The 19,824-nt window shown below is 33.7% G+C and overlaps 1 protein-coding gene across 7 annotated transcripts in view; it reads right to left on the bottom strand.

The window, feature by feature from the left end:
- The window catches only part of DDHD1 (DDHD domain containing 1), a 150,532-nt gene that overhangs the window by 48,315 nt on the left and 82,393 nt on the right, over positions 1 to 19,824 (bottom strand). For all 7 annotated transcript variants that reach the window (XM_074213324.1, XM_074213325.1, XM_074213327.1 and 4 more), the window contains 2 exons: positions 9,365 to 9,471; positions 2,932 to 3,038 (listed from right to left, as the gene is read on the bottom strand). In XM_074213324.1, the coding sequence (XP_074069425.1) occupies positions 2,932 to 3,038; positions 9,365 to 9,471 (214 nt within the window). The remainder of the gene's footprint in view (positions 1 to 2,931; positions 3,039 to 9,364; positions 9,472 to 19,824) is intronic.

The following is a 19,824-nucleotide window of genomic DNA, read 5'->3' as shown; positions in this document are numbered from 1 at the left end:
AACTATTAATCTTTGGTCTGCAATCTGAGAATAAGCAGAAATATCTAATCCATTTTTCAGGATTTCCATCCCATATTCTTCCAGCAAATTGTCCGTTCTATCATTCTAACTCCTTTGCTTGTGTTCAGTTTCTCTTTGTCTAGTGGTTGCTTCCTTACTGCATAAAAACATGCCCATATCTCATGTAAACTCAAAAAAAAAATAATTCCCTCTCCCTTGATTCACTTACAGCTCTCCTCTCTTTTGTGTCTAAAGTAAAAAGGATGCCTAAAATCAATGCCTCTTACTTCATCTTCTCTTACTCTCTTCTCAACTCTGCAGTCTGGCTTCTGAAATCATTCAAATGGAACTGTTATCTCCCAAGTTACCATTGCTTTTTAATCTCCATATCTAATATTTATTTTCAAATCACATCTTTTTTTGACAATACTGATCACCCTCTTTTCTTCTTTGCTCTCTAGGTATTATGACAATGCTCTTTTTCTGATTCTCCTTATATCTATCTGACTACTCATCAGTTTCCTTTGCTTCCTTTTTTCTCTGGGTCATAGACATTAATCAAGGATGACTACCCCACCCCCCGCCCCTGCCCAAAACTCTGTCCTAGGCCCTCTTTTCTTTTTCCTCTAACTAGTGATATCATGACCCACCAGTGATTCTCAGATCTATTTGTCCAACTTCTCTTTTGACCTACAGTCTCATAAAATACCTATTGGATTTCTTGAACTGAATGTCCCACATATATCTTAAATTCAGTATGTCCAAAACTGAACTCATTTCTCTCCCTCAATGCTTCTCAAATTTTTCACTCTCTTGTTGCCAAGGGCACTCCCATTGGAAAAAGCACTCAGGTTTGAAACCTAGGTATCATCTTTGACTCTTAATTCAATTTCCCATATCCATTCTATTGCCAAATCATGTCAATTCTATCTTTGCAACATCAGGCAATAGAAACAGGAGAATATACATACATACATACATATATGTATGTACGTGTGTGTGTGTGTGTGTGTGTGTGTGTGTGTGTGTGTACATTCTCCTGTCTCTACTCAAATAGACTGCTAGCTAGTCTACTGCCTCTCTCCTCACTTCCACATTCTATTCAGCTATCAAAATGATCTCTCTAAACTTAGTATTAGTATGTCTCCTCCAGGATCAAATGCAAGACCCTCTATTTAACTTTTTGAAGCTCTTTTTTTAAAATTGGCACCTTCTTACTTTCCCAGGCTTCTTACAAATTAATCTCCTCCAAATATTTTTTAATTCAGTGACACTCGCTTTTCTGCTATTCCTCAAGCATCTTCTGACTCAAGGAATATTTACAGGATATCCCTCAGTCCTTGAATTCTCTCCTTTCTCACCTCTACTTCTTGGCTTCATCCAAAAATCCCAACTCTGGTAAAAAACTTTTCCCAATCCTTTTTAATTTTAGTGCTTTCCCTTTGAAATATTGCCATTTAAACAGAGGCAGTAAGATGATGCTATGGCTAGAACTCTGGAACTCTAGTCAGGAAAACTCCAAGTTCAAACTGGGTCTCAGATACTAGCTATAAGAACCTGGACCCTCAGCAGTCACTTAACCTCTGTCTGCTGAACTTTCTTCACTGTAAAATGGTAATAAGAGCAGCTCTATGTAATAACCTTCCTTCTTGGTTGTTTTGAAGATCAAATGATATATTTATAAAGTGCTCAGCTGGCCCATAGTAAGTGCTATACAAATAATGCTTATTCCATTCACTCAACTCCTCATTAAGACTGTGAGCTTGAAAGCAGAGGCTGCTTTTTGCCTTTTTTTTTTTTTTGTATTCACAGGGCTGAGCACATAGTAAATCCCTTCACAAGCTAGCCTGTCACATAGTTAAAGACAGTTAATATTCTCCTTAAATCTATTCAAGCTAAATAATCTGAATTCTTTCTACCAATCTATATAGCATGAGTACCATTATCTTCATGATTCTGACTAATTTGGATGTTTATCATTTTCTTCAATTTCATGTTTTTTTTTACTTTGGAAATATAAAATAAAGATCTAAGAGTTAAAGAAGGTGAGAGACATCCATTTTAATTCACACATACCCAAACAACAATAGAGAATTGGTCACCTAGTACTTCTTAAAATTCCTGAGGAAGGGGAAACTAAATAAATACACTTGCTCAATTACTTGGGGAAAATATAAGGAGGGCTATAGTTTAAGAAGGCTACATACAATTGCTTCTCGGCCTTTTGGCTAAGATCAAGTGAAGAATGCTAAATACAGGGGTGGCTAGATCATGCAGTGGATAGAGCACAGTCCCTGGGGTCAGGAGTACCTGAGTTCAAATTTGGCCTCAGACACTTAATAATTACCTAGCCATGTGGCCTTGGGCAAGCCACTTAACCCCATTGCCTTGCAAAAAGCTAAAATAAAACAAAAAACCAAGAATGCTACATACAAAGATGGCAGTCAGGTTTTGAATATTCATGACCATATCATTTTTAATTATAATCAGAGATACAATAAGTAAGATTATGACAGAAATTAATGGCATCATGGTCAAAGTACTAGTACATTATATAAGGCAGGAAGATATGGGTACAAATCTTGCTGTTGACAACCACTCTTTTTATGACCATACAGGTAAAATCATTTAACTTCTCAGAGTCTCAGCTTCCTCAAATATAAAATGAATGTTAGACACTTCCAGTTCTAAATCTATAAATCTATGTTTTTTTTTTACTTCCTTAGTTTTCAAGAACAAGTTGAGAGTGCTTGAAAAATAAGGATTCTAAGGCATAGGACAGAGTGTCACATTAAGGGTAAGTTATTAATAGATGAATGCTCATAAATCTCCCTTGGTTTTTAAGGAATTATACCTGCACTAAAATTCTGAGTAATGATACATGTCTGTCATATTCTGTCACAGCAAAGAACAATATATCAAAATACTTACTTCATCTCTATAAAGTGGACTTGTATAATACATTATGTCCATTGCACTGCTATTTAACATATCCCTTAAACCTCGTACTTTGTCAGGAGTAATAGAATCAACAGTGTCTGGAAATAAAGATAAAGAGCAAGTTAAACATTCAAAAATCTGTTTTGTGAAAAAAAACTAAACTACATAGTTAAAGAATAATGTCATAAATCAAACACTACCAAAAAATTTTAATTAGTCACTGAATTACTCATTTTTGCATTGATATCTGATAGGCACATAGAGTAGAGGAGAGCATTTCGCTGTTTTAAGTGTTAATAAGTGACAATTTGGATAAATGTAAATGGTACTCTACTCCTCACAATATACACTCCTTTTCCCATATTGCTCTTTCCTTATTTTTATTTCCTGAACTTCTTATCTTGATGTTCATGAGCATTGCCTTAGGACTATATCAAAGGTTATCAGGGACAAAAACGAATATAATAAGTGCTGCTTTGTGTATGGATAATTATCAGTTGTTTCGTTCTGTATTCCTCTACCTTAAAGACTATACTTGTGGGGCGGCTAGGTGGCGTAGTGGATAAAGCACTGGCCTTGGAGTCAGGAATACCTGGGTTCAAATTCGGTCTCAAGACACTTAATTACCTAGCTGTGTGGCCTTAGGCAAGCCACTTAACCCCATTTGCCTTGCAAAAAAAAAAACAAACCCTAAAAAAAAAAAGACTATACTTGTTCAAACTCCTTTCCTTCTGGAATATCATATGCCGAGTCCTCTAATCCTTTAACGTGGAAACTGCAAAATCTGGTGTGATCTGTGGCTCCATGACATTCAAATGTTTTTTGGGTTTTTTTCTGGATGCTTGGACCTGAGAGCTCTGGAATTTGACTGTATTATCTTTTGGAGCTTTCATTTGGGTGGGGATTTGTTCTTTCAGGAGGTGACCAGTAGATTCTAGTATTTCTACTTTACCTTCTGGATCTAAGATATCATGGCAGTTTCCCTTAATAATTTCTTGAAATATGACTCTTTTTTTAAAATCATGTCTTTCATGTAGTCCAATAATTTTTAGATTACCTCTTCTGGATCTATTTTTCAGGTTAGTTGTTTTTTTCAATAAGATATTTGCATTTTCTTCTAATTTTTCATTCTTATAACTTTTATCCTGCTTGATACTCTCTAAAAGAGTATCCTAGGATTTGTCTGCAAATTCTCATTTTTTAAAGGAAATATTTTCTTCAGTGAATTTTTGTACATCCTTAAGTCAATTTTATTTTTTAAGGTATATTCTTCAGGGATTTTTTCGTGCTTTTTTATCATGCTATAAATTCTCTTTTCATAATTTTCTTTCATCAATCATTTCTTTTATCAATTTTTCCCTCTACATTCTCATCTTATTTTACTTTTCTAGGAATTCTTACTGGGTTTGAGTCAAATTAGCATTTTTCTTTGTAGCTTTCTTCACATTGATATCTTCTTTGAGTTGGTGTCTTGATCTTCCCTGCCACAATAGTAGTTATTCATGATCAGATACTTTTTTGTTGTTTGCACATTTTCCTGCCCTATTTCTTGACTTTGAATTTTGTGTTAAAGTTGGCCTCTGATCACATGGGTTTGGGGAGCCACTGTCCCAAACTTTAAGTTTTTTTTATGCTGCTGTTTTCAAAATTTTACAGAGTGGATGTTGTTTTAGAGCTCCCAGAGTGGTGTGAAAATGGGAGTGGTATGATCACTACTGGTCTTTATCCAGGTAGGGGCCCTGGTTCCATGCAGCCAAAAGTGCTAGCCTTCTCTTTGCCTTGGAAATGCAACCAGGACCCCTGATTCCAGGTGACCAGAGAACCCAATGCTCCTTTCTGCCCTGGAACTACAACCCAAAACTGCATACAGTCAACAGACTTGCAAATCAGTGCCAACAACAAGGCAACCAGGACCCCTGATCCCAGGTGACCAGAGAACCCAATGCTCCTTTCTGCCCTGGAACTACAACCCAAAACTGCATACAGTCAACAGACTTGCAAATCAGTGCCAACAACAAATTCTAACATTTCTTTCTGACTAGTGTACAACACCCTTCCCACCTTGGGGCTCAGAGCTCCCCAAACTACTGCTGCTGTGTCACAAATGTGAGCTCTAGCGAGGTTTCCACTGTGGCATCACAAATTTTTTTCCTGACAATTTCCCAACTTTTTTTAATCCAGAAAATGTCTCACCCTTTTATTGACTCCTGCCACTTCAAAATTTGACTTGAGGTGTTATTTTAATGTCATTTGGAAAGGAATATTGAAAAAAAATCTGCTGGGTTACTTCTAATTTGCTAACTACTCCCCCTCACCCCTCGCCAGTGTCTTAACCTGGGGGTTAAGGGACCTGAAGACTTTCTGTGAATGCCACAGGGCAAGATCATGACCCCAGATTTGATTCAGTTGGCTTGTTCCTGGTTAGGGGCTACACCAGATTGTTCCAGGTGCTAGGCAGCTAGCTGAAAGGCTTTAAATCAGATCAATAAATTCAAACTAAATTCAGATCAATAAAACTCTAGGATCTCCTTGGTCTCCCTCAATCAAAAACCCTTATTTAGGTCAGAGACACATAGCTGCAGTCTGGTACATAACTGCAGGTCTGTATGGTAGACCCTACTCCTTACTAAAGATCTTTGTCTCAGGCTACAACAAATATAGAAAGATATAGATGTTGTTAATTCAGGTATTGAACTTTGCAAGTTACATACCATGAAGGCTCAAATTTGCTGGATCTACAATCTTTGTTCTCATAATCAGGCCCTTTCTCCAATGCCTGTAAACCAAATGTGGCCTACCTATGGCTCACATGAGTTAGAAAATTACTTACTATGGTTTTTCCTTAGATTTCCTGGTCATTAATTGGTCTGTTGCTTTTTCCAGACAAGGCTATATTGTTTCTTTCTATTCCACCACCTTTGCCAAGGCCCTTGGATCCTATCCCTCTGAAATCAATCCTGACCCTGACTCCAAAGAGCAACAACAGCAAAAGCAACAACAACAGCAACAACAACAACATCCTTTTGCAGAAATAAAATTATTTTAAGTATTCCCCAAACCTTAAAATAGTATAATAAATGTCAATTATTGTTGTGTTATCATTAGTTTATTCTGAGCTTTAACACCCTGGACAATACTCTCACAGGATTTTGCCACCTATCTCTACATTGTTTTTATTTTTTCGAGACCACAATTGACACTTTACCTGGGTTTCTTTAGGCAAATTCTCTTTAAGTGTCTAAGAAGTCTTCAGTATCCTTACTGAACAATCTTCCCTATATAAATTTGGGCAATATCCACTATCCTCAGCATCTTTCCATTGTGAGTACATTTTCCTGTCCTTTCTCTGGCACCTTTTTACCTCCATTAGAATACAAGTTCCTTGAGAGGAGTGATTATTTTGTTTTTAATTGTATTCCTAGAACTTAAAATAATACCTGGTAAATAATACTACTGAATGCCTTCTTTATCTCCCTACTTACCCATTCTTTTCCTTCCAACTGTACATAGTTGGCAAATAATGTTCCTAAACCATATGTCAACACCCCTAATTCAGAAACTTTCTCTGATTCCTCACTGAATTTAGAAAAAAATATAAACTCTTTAGTTTGGAATTTAAGTTTTCTGCAATGTTTTTATCCTTTTCCATTCTTTTTTCACATTTTCCCTCTTTATTCTATGTTCCAGCCAGTTTGTATCATTTAGGGGCTCTCCAAATTAGACGTCCTGTCATATCTTATCATTGCACACATGTTTAAGGTTTTCCCAGAGCCAAGAGTATATTTTTCATTTTTGCTTTTCAGAAGTCTTATCCTTACCTTCATTCAGACCCAGTTCAAGTACCTCTTTTCCTCTAAAAACCCTTCTTTTATCTGTGTAGTTAGTGATTTCCTGCTTCTCAAACTATTTTGTATTTTTAATGTTTGTATATTCTGAACTCACCCAGTAAAGTGTCAACTCTTTAAGGATTCTATTTTGGTCTCTCTACCTTCTTTCTGTATTTGACACTAGTGCCTTTTGCAAAGTAGCTTAGTAAGTGTTGAACTGAATTAAGTTATTGCCAGGCCATTAAACATAATACACAGCAGACAAGAAAGAGTATTTCAGTTTATCTATTCATCTCTGAGCAGGATCACTGAAACCATAAGTTAAAATTGCCTAAACTGAGGAACCCTATTGATTGAAAATAAAGTTAAGAGAAAGATGACAATAGTTCGATTGCCAATTTCTACTGCCAAGGGATCATATACATTCTTTTGATTTTTCCCCTCTCCCACTTTCATCTATTTGCTCTTAGGCACCTCAGGAAAATGTGAGTTGATATCTAAATAAAGAGCTACTATGTAGAATTTTTATAAGAGTAATAAACATTTTACAAGAACCATTGATATTTTGTATTGATTTCTTTCTTTTTTTTTTTAGGTTTTTGCAAGACAAATGGGGTTAAGAGGCTTGCCCAAGGCCACACAGCTAGGTAATTATTAAATGTCTGAGACCGGATTTGAACCCAGGTACTCCTGACTCCAAGGCTAGTGCTTTATCCACTACGCCACCTAGCCGCCCCTATTGATTTCATTAAGAATGATCATAATGATAGATCCAAATCAAAGATTCATTATTGTAACCTACTATAGACACAGAAATTGATAAGGTAAAATATAAACTTTGGTAATTTAAAAAAATTTATACATAATGTTAACTTCAGTATATGATAATGCTATTTTTATTTATCTAAGTTTCAATGACCAATTAAATAAATCAACAAGTATTTATTAAGTACTTTCTATGTGCCAAGCACTCTGCTAATAAACTCTGGGGATAGATCTCTGGTGTCACTCTCCTAAGTAACAACCTTCAGTGTTTCCAGGATAGTCTTCTGAAAGAGCCAGTGCTCTTTCCAGTGTACCATGCACATTGACACAGAATTCTCAATCTCAAGAGGCTACAAAGGTGTTCTTTTAAGAAGTAGGAATCACACACTGGTAAAAATAATGTTTGCAGTGGTTGTTGTTTAAGTCATTACTACTACTGATTATAAGAGTGATATTGAATTCACACATTTTGCCAAGGAAATAAGATACTGTCACAGTTCTTGGGATTACTGATAAGAGAATAGGGAAATTGCTATATAATGTTAAAATTTAGACAAGCTCATCTACAACTATATTCAAAAAAAGTATTTAATTATGATAAATCATTTCTAGAACCACTATCTGGTCCCAATTACATTTGGACCCATGAATACAAATTATCATACTCAATTTATTTGTCTGTGACTGAAAATGTTGTATGGTTGTATTTCTCTCTATTCTCCACAAAAGCTCATCAAAATGTTAAGGCAATATGAAGAAATAATTCTTCTCCACTGGGGGAAGCAAAGCTTAATTTCCACATCAATGACCTTCCAGATAAACTGTGCTATCATTCTCAAATGATCTTCCTTCTTCTACCTATATTCACTATGCTTCAACTTCCTTAATTTTTACTCATTTATTAGGTCTCAATTCAAATTCTAACCCCTTCTTACCTTATTTTTTAAGAAAAAGTAAACAAAAATATCCTTGGTTTTAACATTATGAAGCTCCCAGTTCAATTCAAGCACATTATTAAATTGTTGTTACCCTTTGACTCAGGTAAACCACTACTAAGCCTAAACCTCAAAAAGATCAGAGAAAGAATTTATATGGATAAAAGTACATAGAGCTCTCTTTGAAGTAGTAACTTAAAACTAGAAATTAAAGGACAACTACTAATTGTGAAATGGCTAAACAAATTACAGTATATGAATGCAAAAGAATATTGCTATGCCATAAGAAAAATAACTCAACAGGGGGAAAATGGGAAGATATTCTGCCTATTAAAACCATGCTCATCCTTCAAGTCTCATTTCAAATGAGTTTCCTCCTTTAAATATTTCCTGCTCTCCTTATCCAAGTAGTGATCTTTCCCTCACTTGTTCTCATTGATTTTGCACTTATATCCTGTGAATTAATGTGGCAAACTGAACAAAAAGGAGAACAATTTATATAATGATATTATTATAAAGAAAAACCAAACTTGAAAGGCTTTAGCCCTCTGATCAATCCTTAACCAGTGGACTCAAAATGAAAAATGCCATATCTACTTTCTGCTAGAATGGTGATAAGAGGGTAAATTTAAAAAAAATGCAAATAAGCCCCATGTCTTTAGAGCCTCAAGGAGATTAAGTGTCAGATAAAGTTTTCACCTTATCTGTGTGAATTCACATTTCACAGATGCACAAATAACTACAATACATTTTGACTATGAACAAAGCAATGTAGCAATGTAGAGGGGAAAAGTACTTTGAGAGATTCAAGGAAGGAGACCTCAATCATATCCAGGTAGAAGAATCAGGAAGTAGGTACAACTAAATTGGTTCTTGAAGGCAACAGACTGAATGTACCTCCATCAAGAGCAAGTTTTGATCTCCATTCAACAGGCAGAAATTCAACATGTGTTGCATGATTAGAAAAATGCTTTTCTTCTATTTTTCTTGCAGCATCTCTCATCCTATTAAGAAAAAGGAATTCATTCGTTTAAGTTACAAGAGGTAAATTAAAATACAGTAAATTTATTATTTCCTTCATAATATTAAGTTATTAATTGAATTTTAGTTACTTTACTCATTATTACTCCTCACCAGTATATCCTAATTTCAAAACCCATTTTGATTGCTCCCTGAAGATTATTTTTCCTTTTTTTCATCTTCTAAAAGTTATTTTAAAAGGTATTCAATTAGATTTTATTGATAATTCAGTCTCTTAAAGTTTGCCATTTTAAAGATAAACGTGTGTCCAAGTAAAATAATTTCTTATCTGTATTCAAGACTGAAATTTTAATAATTGCTGTTTTCAAAGATTTCATACTTAACAAGTGTGAGTACACAATGAAAGAAGAAAAGCAGCAGTACTCAAAAATAGGATGCTTGAAGAAAAGAATCTTGGAATTAACTCTCACTATTAAACATTAAGATGGTCAAATAATTTCTTCTCAGTTATTCATAAAAGTTATTTTATTATGATATGACAACATGTTAAACATACATAATATATTTCTCTTGATTTTAGAAGTTTATCTTTTTTTTGAAGCACAATTCTGGTTCTATTTCAAGAAAGAGAATCATTAGTACTGCATATTCTTTCAAACAAACTTTTCTGATTTCACATACTAGATGGCAATTATAATTTCTGATATAGTCATAGAAAATAAATAAGATAAATATATACTAAAATATGTCTAACCCACTTAAGATATATTTATTAAAATTATTATTTATAAAGCTTGGATCTCCATAATTGGAAACACCACAATGATTTTAATGTGCAAAGGTTGACAAAACATCATTCCATGTCTAAATAAGCCAAAACAACACATTACGTATCATATAAGTATGTATATTCATTATAAAAAATAATTTCCCCTGGTGAAGAAGATAATAATTATCTTGTGGATATTAAGAGTTGTTAACAGCATAAACTGCCATGCTTAAAAATGCAGTATATATTCCACTGCTCATGGAACTTATATATTGCAAATATATGCTAAATCCTTAGTTTGAAAAAAGTAAACAATTTGAGAAACTTAAAAAACTTGAAAGGTGATCTAGTTCATATCTATTATTTTGCAGATGAAGAAATCAAGGGCTAGAGATATTAAAAGACTTGCCCAAGGCCATTTTACTTCAGAGTCAGAGTAGGGTTAAGAACAATTCTCATTTCTTAATCAGGATGCTTGCATTTGAAATTCTTCTGTGGCTTTTTATTGCTAAATGGAATTGAAAAAACATTCCTTTACTTCTTTTCAATGAAATAACTCTAAGTGAGACCTGAATTAAGAGTTCCACAGGAAATAAGGGGAATCAAAAGAGATACATGTCTATACACATATAAAAATACATACATCTTACACATTTACTCCATAAATAATGAAATGAGATACTTTCTTCACTCAGAAATACTCACTAAGGAAAATATTTATGATTTTATGATTTCTCCCTAGATATTCTTCTATCTTTTAAGTGCCAGGGATGATAACGCAGGGAAAAAAACTGGTAAGCTAGGTAAGAATTTCTGTAAAATGTCCTTAGTCACTTTTTTAATACATTTAAAAAATTTATAAGTATATAGCAAAACATGAGAAAGTAAATACATTGAATATTTCTAGTAATCAAAGATAGTATTCAGGACTATATCCTAAGCAAGTGTTTTGTTTCCTCTAAAACAGAGGTCCTTAACCTTTTTTATATTATGGACTATTTTGGCAGTTTGTTAAAGGCAACAGATTTCTCACAATGTTCTTTTTAAAATTATAAATTGAAGGAAATGCAAAATTTCATTTAGAAATTTATCAAAATAGACAAACAATATTATTTTCCCCCATCTAAGTTCATAGACCCCCCTCCCCCCCAAAAAAATCTACTCATGGATCAGAGGTTAAAAACTACTGCTCTGGGGGCAGCTAGGTAGAGTAGTGGATAGAATACTGGCCCTGAAGTCAGGAGGACCTGAGTTCAAATTCAGCCTCAGACACTTAATAATTACCTAGCTGGGTGACCTTGGGCAAGTCACTTAACCCCATTGCCTTGCAAAATAAAAAAAAAAGGAACTACTGTTCTAAAAGATGGTTATGACTTTTCCTTTATATGGTAGTGCCATAAAACAACTGTTATAAAGATTTCAAAAAATACCAACATGTTTTGAACAATGTTTTATTCAACTTTCTGTCTCACAGAACTGTTAACAAAGCACAAATCTCAGATATGTATACCTTATGTAATGTTATTATGATAACAAATTAGGAGAGCTGAACCTCCTTCCTAAACTAATTAAATTTTATAGAGGAAAAAGATTTCACAAGATAGTGATGGTCAAACACCAAAAACAATACAAATATAAAAACCAAATACCTTTAATGAAAATAATTTGTCAGTCCTTGAAAAACTAAGATGCCAATCTTCATATACAGCTGCCTTCTTTTGATCAATAAATTTACTAACCTTTGCTGATTTTTAAAGATGCATGGTTGCTTTGACAAAATTCACCCAAAGCCTGGAGAAGTTTAGGGCCATTAAAGTCAATCTCATCTCATGAATCCGCAGAGCTCTTCTTTCTTTTCAGAAGCAATGGGTTATAATCAGGGTAAATTGGAACCTTCACATCATGGAATACTGAGCTCCCAGGGGCCAAGCCGTGGAGGATTCTATTCCTGTTTGGAAGGTTTTTTGCAGATTACTAAACCACCTTTGGCCAAAATGACGATGGGTGAAGAGGATTTCCTATTAGCTAATCTTCAATTCACATTTACACAGCTATATATGAAGGAAACTGTTAATGAATGATACATTATAAGTTTTCCATAGGTTCTGATCGGTATTTGATCTTTGAATCACTAAGATGGTCAAAATCATCATCTTTATATATAAAAATGTTACTTTCATGATATTACATATCAGGAATCTTTTAAAATAAGATTTTGTTATGTTAACAATGTAGGCTAGGCATTATAATCTTTTAAAAATGTGTTTGTTTTTGCAAGGCAATGGGGTTAAATGACTTGCCCAAGATCACACAGCTAGGTATTTAAATGTCTGAGGTTGCATTTGAACTTGGGTCCTCCTGATTCTAGGATCAAGTATTCTATCTACTGTACTACCTATATGCCCCTTAAATATTCTAAATCCAATAAATCTTTTTTCTTTCTTAAAGCTTCCTACAGCTGTTTAACTTTTTAAAGTCAACATTATTTTCTTAGTTGTATTCCACATGTTAGCATCATATTTTTTAATTTATTTGAGTAATAAAAATAGTTGTTAAGCCTCATTGACCTTTGGAGAAAAATGTAACCGGAAATCATGATCACCAAAATATAATTATTGAGAGAGGGGAGAAGTGAAGAGAGATTAAAAAGTAAATGGTGATTTAATCAAAACACATAAGCAAATTTATGATTACTACATTTGTTTAACTATGTAATTATTACATTTCAGTAACTAACACTAGTCTTAAAATTGTAAAACCTGGAACAGAGAGAAAATTTTGCTACTTGAGTTAAGAATATATAAAGCTATTTTTGACAATATTGCCAAATGGACCTAGACTTTTGGTCTTGTATTTTTCTCCTTCATTTGCATTAAACACTATCAAGATTTATATTAAGAAGTCTTATGTTTAGTATCTTAATTGCACTTTTATTTCAGTTTATATAAGGCACTTGATTACATTTCTAGAATAGAATTCTAGAATGAAATTCCGAAAGATGTACACTATATGCTTGGGACTATATCATACCATATGCATCTTAAGGATATTCTAAAACTCAAGATTGATTGTGGTTAAGTTACTATAAACGTTAACACTAAAGAACAAAATGAATAAATCCAATAAAAAATCACAGAAATTGCATATGTGATATGTAAGGTAATGGTAGTTGTGTTAAAATAAGACACTCTTGCCACTGATCATCCTCCTGCTTTCTAGGTATTTCCTTTCTTTTTGTCATCTCTTCTTCCTCCCTGTTCTAGCATGCTTCTAGAGTGGGATCAGTGGTGCAGCATATTCCAGGCTCTAGAGGCTGGGCAAATGTTTAGTATGGGCTATATTATGTTTTGCTTATTTTTTATTATTAATAAATTCTGAACACTTGTCAGCTTGGCTATCATGCATATTGTAAAATTTATGCAAAACAGTAATTAAAGAGGATGAGATAAACAAATTTAAATAATTTTTATTTTACTTTTTAATAGCACAAATATTTTATCTCCCAAAATATTATTATTAATATTATTTATGTTTGAATGTTTCATAATTTTCAAAATCTTGGTTTAAAAATCTTTGAAATACATGAATTTAAAGTCCTGGTTCTATGTTTATATTATTTTTCAAAATTTGGTTTTATTGATAGTCATTGCTGGAAAACTTGTCACATAAAGATAGGCATAACTAAGAAGCAGTGCATCAGTGGCTGTATCTATGCAAAGGTTTTTACTGAAATTCAACTAGGATATTTACATTTTCTCTCATGTCAGTAAGTTGTACTTAAAAACTAATGAGAAATAGTTGCATCTTCAACAAATGACTTTGAAACCTACTGCAATTAATTTGAAAGACTTTTAAACATGAAGGAAAAATATTTAAACTTTTAAAAATGAAGATATTAGAATTTTGGCAGGTGACATATTTGGCAATATTAAACGTCTTACTAATCATGAAGGCTTCATAATACTACTAGCTATTATCTGAAGACACAATATACACTTAGGGTGAAGTTCATTAATTAGAATAGATATTAATCCAGTTTTCAAGCAATCTTCATGATAACTGGTTTTTTTGGCTGACTTCTTGTTAGATCTGATTATTCCAATATTGTTTTTATATCATAATGTAGGTAGTGCAGGCCTAAGTCTCTTGCACATGCTTATACAAATTTTGCAAGGATTAAGATAAAATTCAAGAGATCTGACAAGCAAATTCTCAAAAAATTTTCTTCATATTCAGGTGACAAACAAATGTTTTTCTGCTACTTAAGATGTACATTAATTTTGTGATTACTAATCATAATTTTAAAGAGGTAGTGCTCATTAATATTTGACACAATACTTCATACATGCATAAGTTATCATTATATGATACCATAGAACTGGTGATATATATGGTTCTCTGTAGAAGTTACTTTAAAAGAATGAATGCTACAGACATTTTGAAACTGTAGTACTAATATTTTAAACAGCCACAATGTTAAAGTTTCAAGGAGTCAGACTTCACAAAAAATTAAAATCTGTGTTGTAGAGTAATATTTGAATGAACATGTAAATATCATGTGACTAGGCTTTCCATTTTAATAACAATTTTTTACAGGTTGTGTAAGAATACTGAAATATACATAATGTAAATACAATGATAAAGGTAAAATGTTTCCTAAGTGTGAATTTATTCAAATCTTGGGGATCAATATATTTTGATTAAAGCAATGGAACATATGATTCAATATCTAATGTGGAAAGAGGACAAATTTAATCAGTAAAGGGTCAAAAAAGACACAGTAGGTAGTAGATGGGCGCATTAAAAGTTTTGTTAGTTTATATTTAGCCTACTTTACTGCACTGGAATAATCAATTACATAGGCAATCAAACATTTATTGAATGTCTAGTACTTTCCAGGCATTGTTAGAAGAACTGAACATACAAAGACAAAAATGAAAGAATCTGTGCCCTTTAGGATATGAGAACTTCCATTAATAGTGACAATCCTTTCTAAATGTACATGGGAACATTTTTTGTATCCTTAAGTCAGAGGTAGTATACTATAATAGAAAAAATACTGAATTTAGAGTCTAAGGACTTGGTTTTAAATCCTGGTTTACTACTTACTACTATGTGATTAGGTAATCATTTATAATTTCTGAGTTCCAAAACTGCTCTTAGAAAAGAACATATTTTAATGATGCCTTCTGGCTTTATCTCACAATCACTTCAATCTGTTGCACCCTCCAGACTGAAACTCCCCATATGGTAAAGAAAATCATTTAAAAACAAAGGCAGGCTTCACAACTCTCAGACTGGCCAATATGACCAGAAAGGACAATGGTCAATATTGGAAGGGATGTGGGAAATCTGGGACACTAATCCATCGTTGGTGGAGCTGTGAACTCATCCAACCTTTCTGGAGAGCAATCTGGAACTACACTCAATTCAGCAATGCCACTAATGGGTCTATACCCTGAAGAAAGCACAAAAAAGGATAAAAGCATCTCCTGTATAAAAATATTCATAGCAGCCCTGTTTGTGGTGGAAAAGAATTGGAAATTGAGTCAATGTCCACCAGTTGGGGAATGGCTGAACAAATTGTGGTATATATACATTGTGGCACAATTGTTTACAAGAAACCAGGAGGGCTAGGAATTCAAAGAAGACTGGAGGAATTTGCATGAACTGATGCTGAGAGTTGAACAGAGCCAGAAGAACACTGTACACCCTAACAGCAATATGGAGGTGATGACCTGCTTAATGGACTTGCTCATTCCATCAGTGCAACAATCAGGGAAAATCTTGTGGTATCTGTGATAGAGAATACCATCTGTGTCCAGAGAAAGAATTGTGGAGTTTGAACAAAGACCAAAGACTATTACCTTTAATTAAAAAAAAAAACCCGTTATCTTATTATGTAATTTTGCTATCTCTTATACTTTATATTTTTCCTTAAGCATATGATGTCTTTCTCATCATATTCAACTTAGATCAATGTATAACATGGAAATAATGTAAAGACTAACAGAGTACCTTCTGTGGGGGGTGGGGGGGAGGGAAGTGAGATTAGAGGAAAAATGGCAAAATTCTAAATAAATAAATAAATAAACTTTTAAAAAGGCAGGGTAAATGAATCTAATGCATATAACATTCTTTCCCAAAAGTTTTCCATCTTTGCTGTGAGGGAGGACATATATCACTAGGACTATTATTAATTTTTCAATCACCCAGGTCAACTTCCTTTTAGTAATCTTGCCATTTATATTAGGTATTATTCTTTTGGTTTTCTTATTTCTTCAAGTTTGACTCCTCATCATTACATATATTATAGCAGATATTTTTCAATTGGAAGGGTACCCTCTTTGTTTCCAGATTTACTACAAAGAGTACACATAATTATTATAACCACATATTGGCTTCTTGGATTTTCTTAGGAATATAGTAAGACTTTAGAGTAAAAGAGTATCAACAGTTAAGTAACTTTCCAAAGAGGTTAAATCGCCAGTCTACCAATACCAATTTTATCTTTTGTCAACTTTGCCTTGATATGCTTTAAGATAAAATCCCAGAGTTACCTTATTTTGCATCTTCCTTACTATTTTTGAAGCTTATGATCATTTATGGTTTTCTACTTTTCAAAAATTTTCATTTCCTCTGCCCATTTAAGTACTAAGGAATGACTCTTGGCATTATGAATTTCTTTCAACTTCCCTAGCAATTTGTATGGGTGATATTTCATTTAAATGTTTTTTCTCATATATCTTTCATTTCTAATTCTGTCACTGGTAGTTTGTATAAAAAAATTTTTGTTTTGGTTTTTGCAAGGCAATGGGGCTAAGTGATTTGCCCAAGGTCACATAGCTAGGCAATTATTAAGTTTTTGAGGCTGGATTTGAACTCAGGTCCTCCTGACTCCAAGGGCCGGTGCTCTCTCCACTATGCCACCTAGCTGCTCACAGTATATAACATTTAAAATTTTATCTAATCAAAAATGTTGGTTTTATTTTTCATAAGTCTTTTCTATCATTTCTTTGGTTGAGAATTTAAATAACTGTAAAAGGTACCTTAGCTGTACTAGTTCTCTTGTATCTTTCAAATGTTATGACATTTTACATTCAGACTGTGAATGAAGTCATTACTGTGGTACTTGGTATAAGGTTTCTCTTTTAACTTTATTTATGCAAATGATTTCCTAATTTTCCTGGCAGTTATTCTCAAAAAGGGAATCTTTCCTCAATGTATTTTGGGGTTTATCAAACATTGAGTTGCTATTTTATTTATGTGTATTATCTTGAAAGGTTAACTCCCACGTATTTTATTCCTTTTTAGTTAAAATAATTTCTTATTTTGTCTTTTTCTTTTTCTTTTTTTTAGGTTTTTTGCAAGGCATATGGGGTTAAGTGGCTTGCCCAAGGCCACACAGCTAGGTAATTATTAAGTGTCTGAGACCTGATTTGAACCCAGGTACTCCTGACTCCAAGGCCAGTGCTTTTATCCACCGTACCACCTGGCTGCCCCTTGTCTTTTTCTAAATACTGTATTAGAAATGCTGATGATTTTTGTGTATTTATTTTGTACTCTCAAGAATTGACCTCAAAATCAGGAAGATATAAGTTCAAGTTCTGTTACTGACAAATACATATTGTGTGAAGAATTTCTGGATCATAAATTGTGAAGTAGATCATAAGGTCTTCACTGGCAGAAATCATTTTCTCATAGGCAGTTCTCTGTAAAAATGAACACAATCCTCCTAATTACTCTTAAGGGTAATGCCATCCTTCTAGTTATCCAAGACCGGACGAAATCTCTGAATCATTTTTGACTCCTCATTCTCTCTCATCCTAGATATTCAATATGCTGCCAAATCTTGTTTCTACCTATACGCACGCCATTTCCAACATCAAATCTCTCTTCTCTCTGGTTCATTAGTTCAGGCTCTGATCATTTTGTCTGGATTACTTCAATACCTTCCTCACAGGTCACACTGCTTCAAGTATCTGTTTCCTCCAATTCTCTCTATAATAGTTATACAACAAGCAATGTCCTGTACTGTCATTCAAAGCACTGCTCTAAATATTGGTGGTATAAAGAAAGCAAAAAATAATCTTTGCCTTCAAGGAGCTTACATGCAAACATATAAATATATACAGGGTTGAAAGAAGAAAGATGATTCCAAGGGGATGCTAGAATTAATAAAGGGATCAGAGGTGAGATTTGAGCTGAATCTTGAAAAAGTCAGGGAAGCCAGGAGGTGGAGGAAAAGCATGCTAAACAGTCAGTAAAAATGCAATAAATCAGAAATGGATTATTTCGCTCACTGAACAGTAAGGAGGTCAGAGTCATTTGACTGTAGAGGGCACGGAGAATCTGGAAAAGCAGTAAGGTGTCAAGTTATGAAGGTTTTTTGGAAAAAGCCAAACAGAAAATTTTAATAAAAATATTTTTATATAATCTTGTGGGTAATAGGGAGCCACTGTAGTTGATTCCACAAAAGGAAGACACAGGATAGGAATGTGAGAGGAAGAGGATATGATGTAATCAGACTTGTGCTTTGTACAAGTCAGACTATATCATCACCTTAGTCAATTAACTTCAAAAACTCACAATCATCTCTATTATCAAATGTGAATGACTCTTTTGTCTGCCATTTAAAGTTAATGAAAATTTATTAAGTCATTTTGCTAGGCTGGGAATACAAATACCAGGAGAAATAAAAATAGTACCCAGAATGGAGGAACTTATATTTTAGTGGGGGGAAGATAACACATAACTGGAAGAGGAAAGAAGGAAGATGAAGTACGTTGTACTTCACAGAGAAATAGCAGAGATAAAAATGTAGTCTGGAGACAGACTAGCTTCTGAGCCATATATGTTACTCCTCCTTTCCCTCATTTTTTGGTCTAGAAAAATTGGCTATCTTTATTCCACTTCTAGGATCTCAACTCAATAGCAATGATTGTTCCTCTGGTTTCAAAGAATATTTTTTTTTTATTTTTTTATTTTTATTTTTTGCAAGGCAAATGGGGTTAAGTGGCTTGCCCAAGGCCACACAGCTAAGTAATTATTAAGTGTATGAGACCAGATTTGAACCCAGGTACTCCTGACTCCAGTGCCAGTGCTTTATCCACTGCGCCACCTAGCCGGCCCCAAAGAACATTTTTCAAACAAGGACTTTACCCACCTCTCAGAACAATCTTGCTCATTTTACTCATCTCTTTTAACACCTTGTTTACTTCAAAATTTACCTCAAGCAACATTTTTTACATGATGCTTTCACCCTGCCCCTACTAGTGCCCTTACTTCCCCAAATTATTTTATTTTGTATATACATACACAGAGTTGTTTCCCTTGATAGATTTTAAGTTCCTTGAGAGCAAGGACTCCATTTCCATAGCACCTAGGACAACACTCAGCCTTTTAAAAAGGGCTTAAAATTTTTTTGCTGAGTGATCTTGTAAAAAATATTGTATCCTGCCACTTAAAGCTATTTCCTTAATATTTCTCTGATTCATCTACAAACAAGGATAATTTTCTTTTCTTTTTTCCAGTGTTAATACTTTCAATTTTGTGCTGTTGTAAGATACCTGCTTTTATCTCTTTTGACTAGAAAATATCCTAGTGG

The sequence above is a fragment of the Macrotis lagotis genome, chromosome 1 (genome assembly GCF_037893015.1).
Source record: "Macrotis lagotis isolate mMagLag1 chromosome 1, bilby.v1.9.chrom.fasta, whole genome shotgun sequence".
Classification (NCBI taxonomy): Eukaryota; Metazoa; Chordata; class Mammalia; order Peramelemorphia; family Peramelidae; genus Macrotis; species Macrotis lagotis.
Note: the sequence above shows the minus strand (reverse complement) of the source record. Positions and strands in the feature narration are given on the sequence as shown.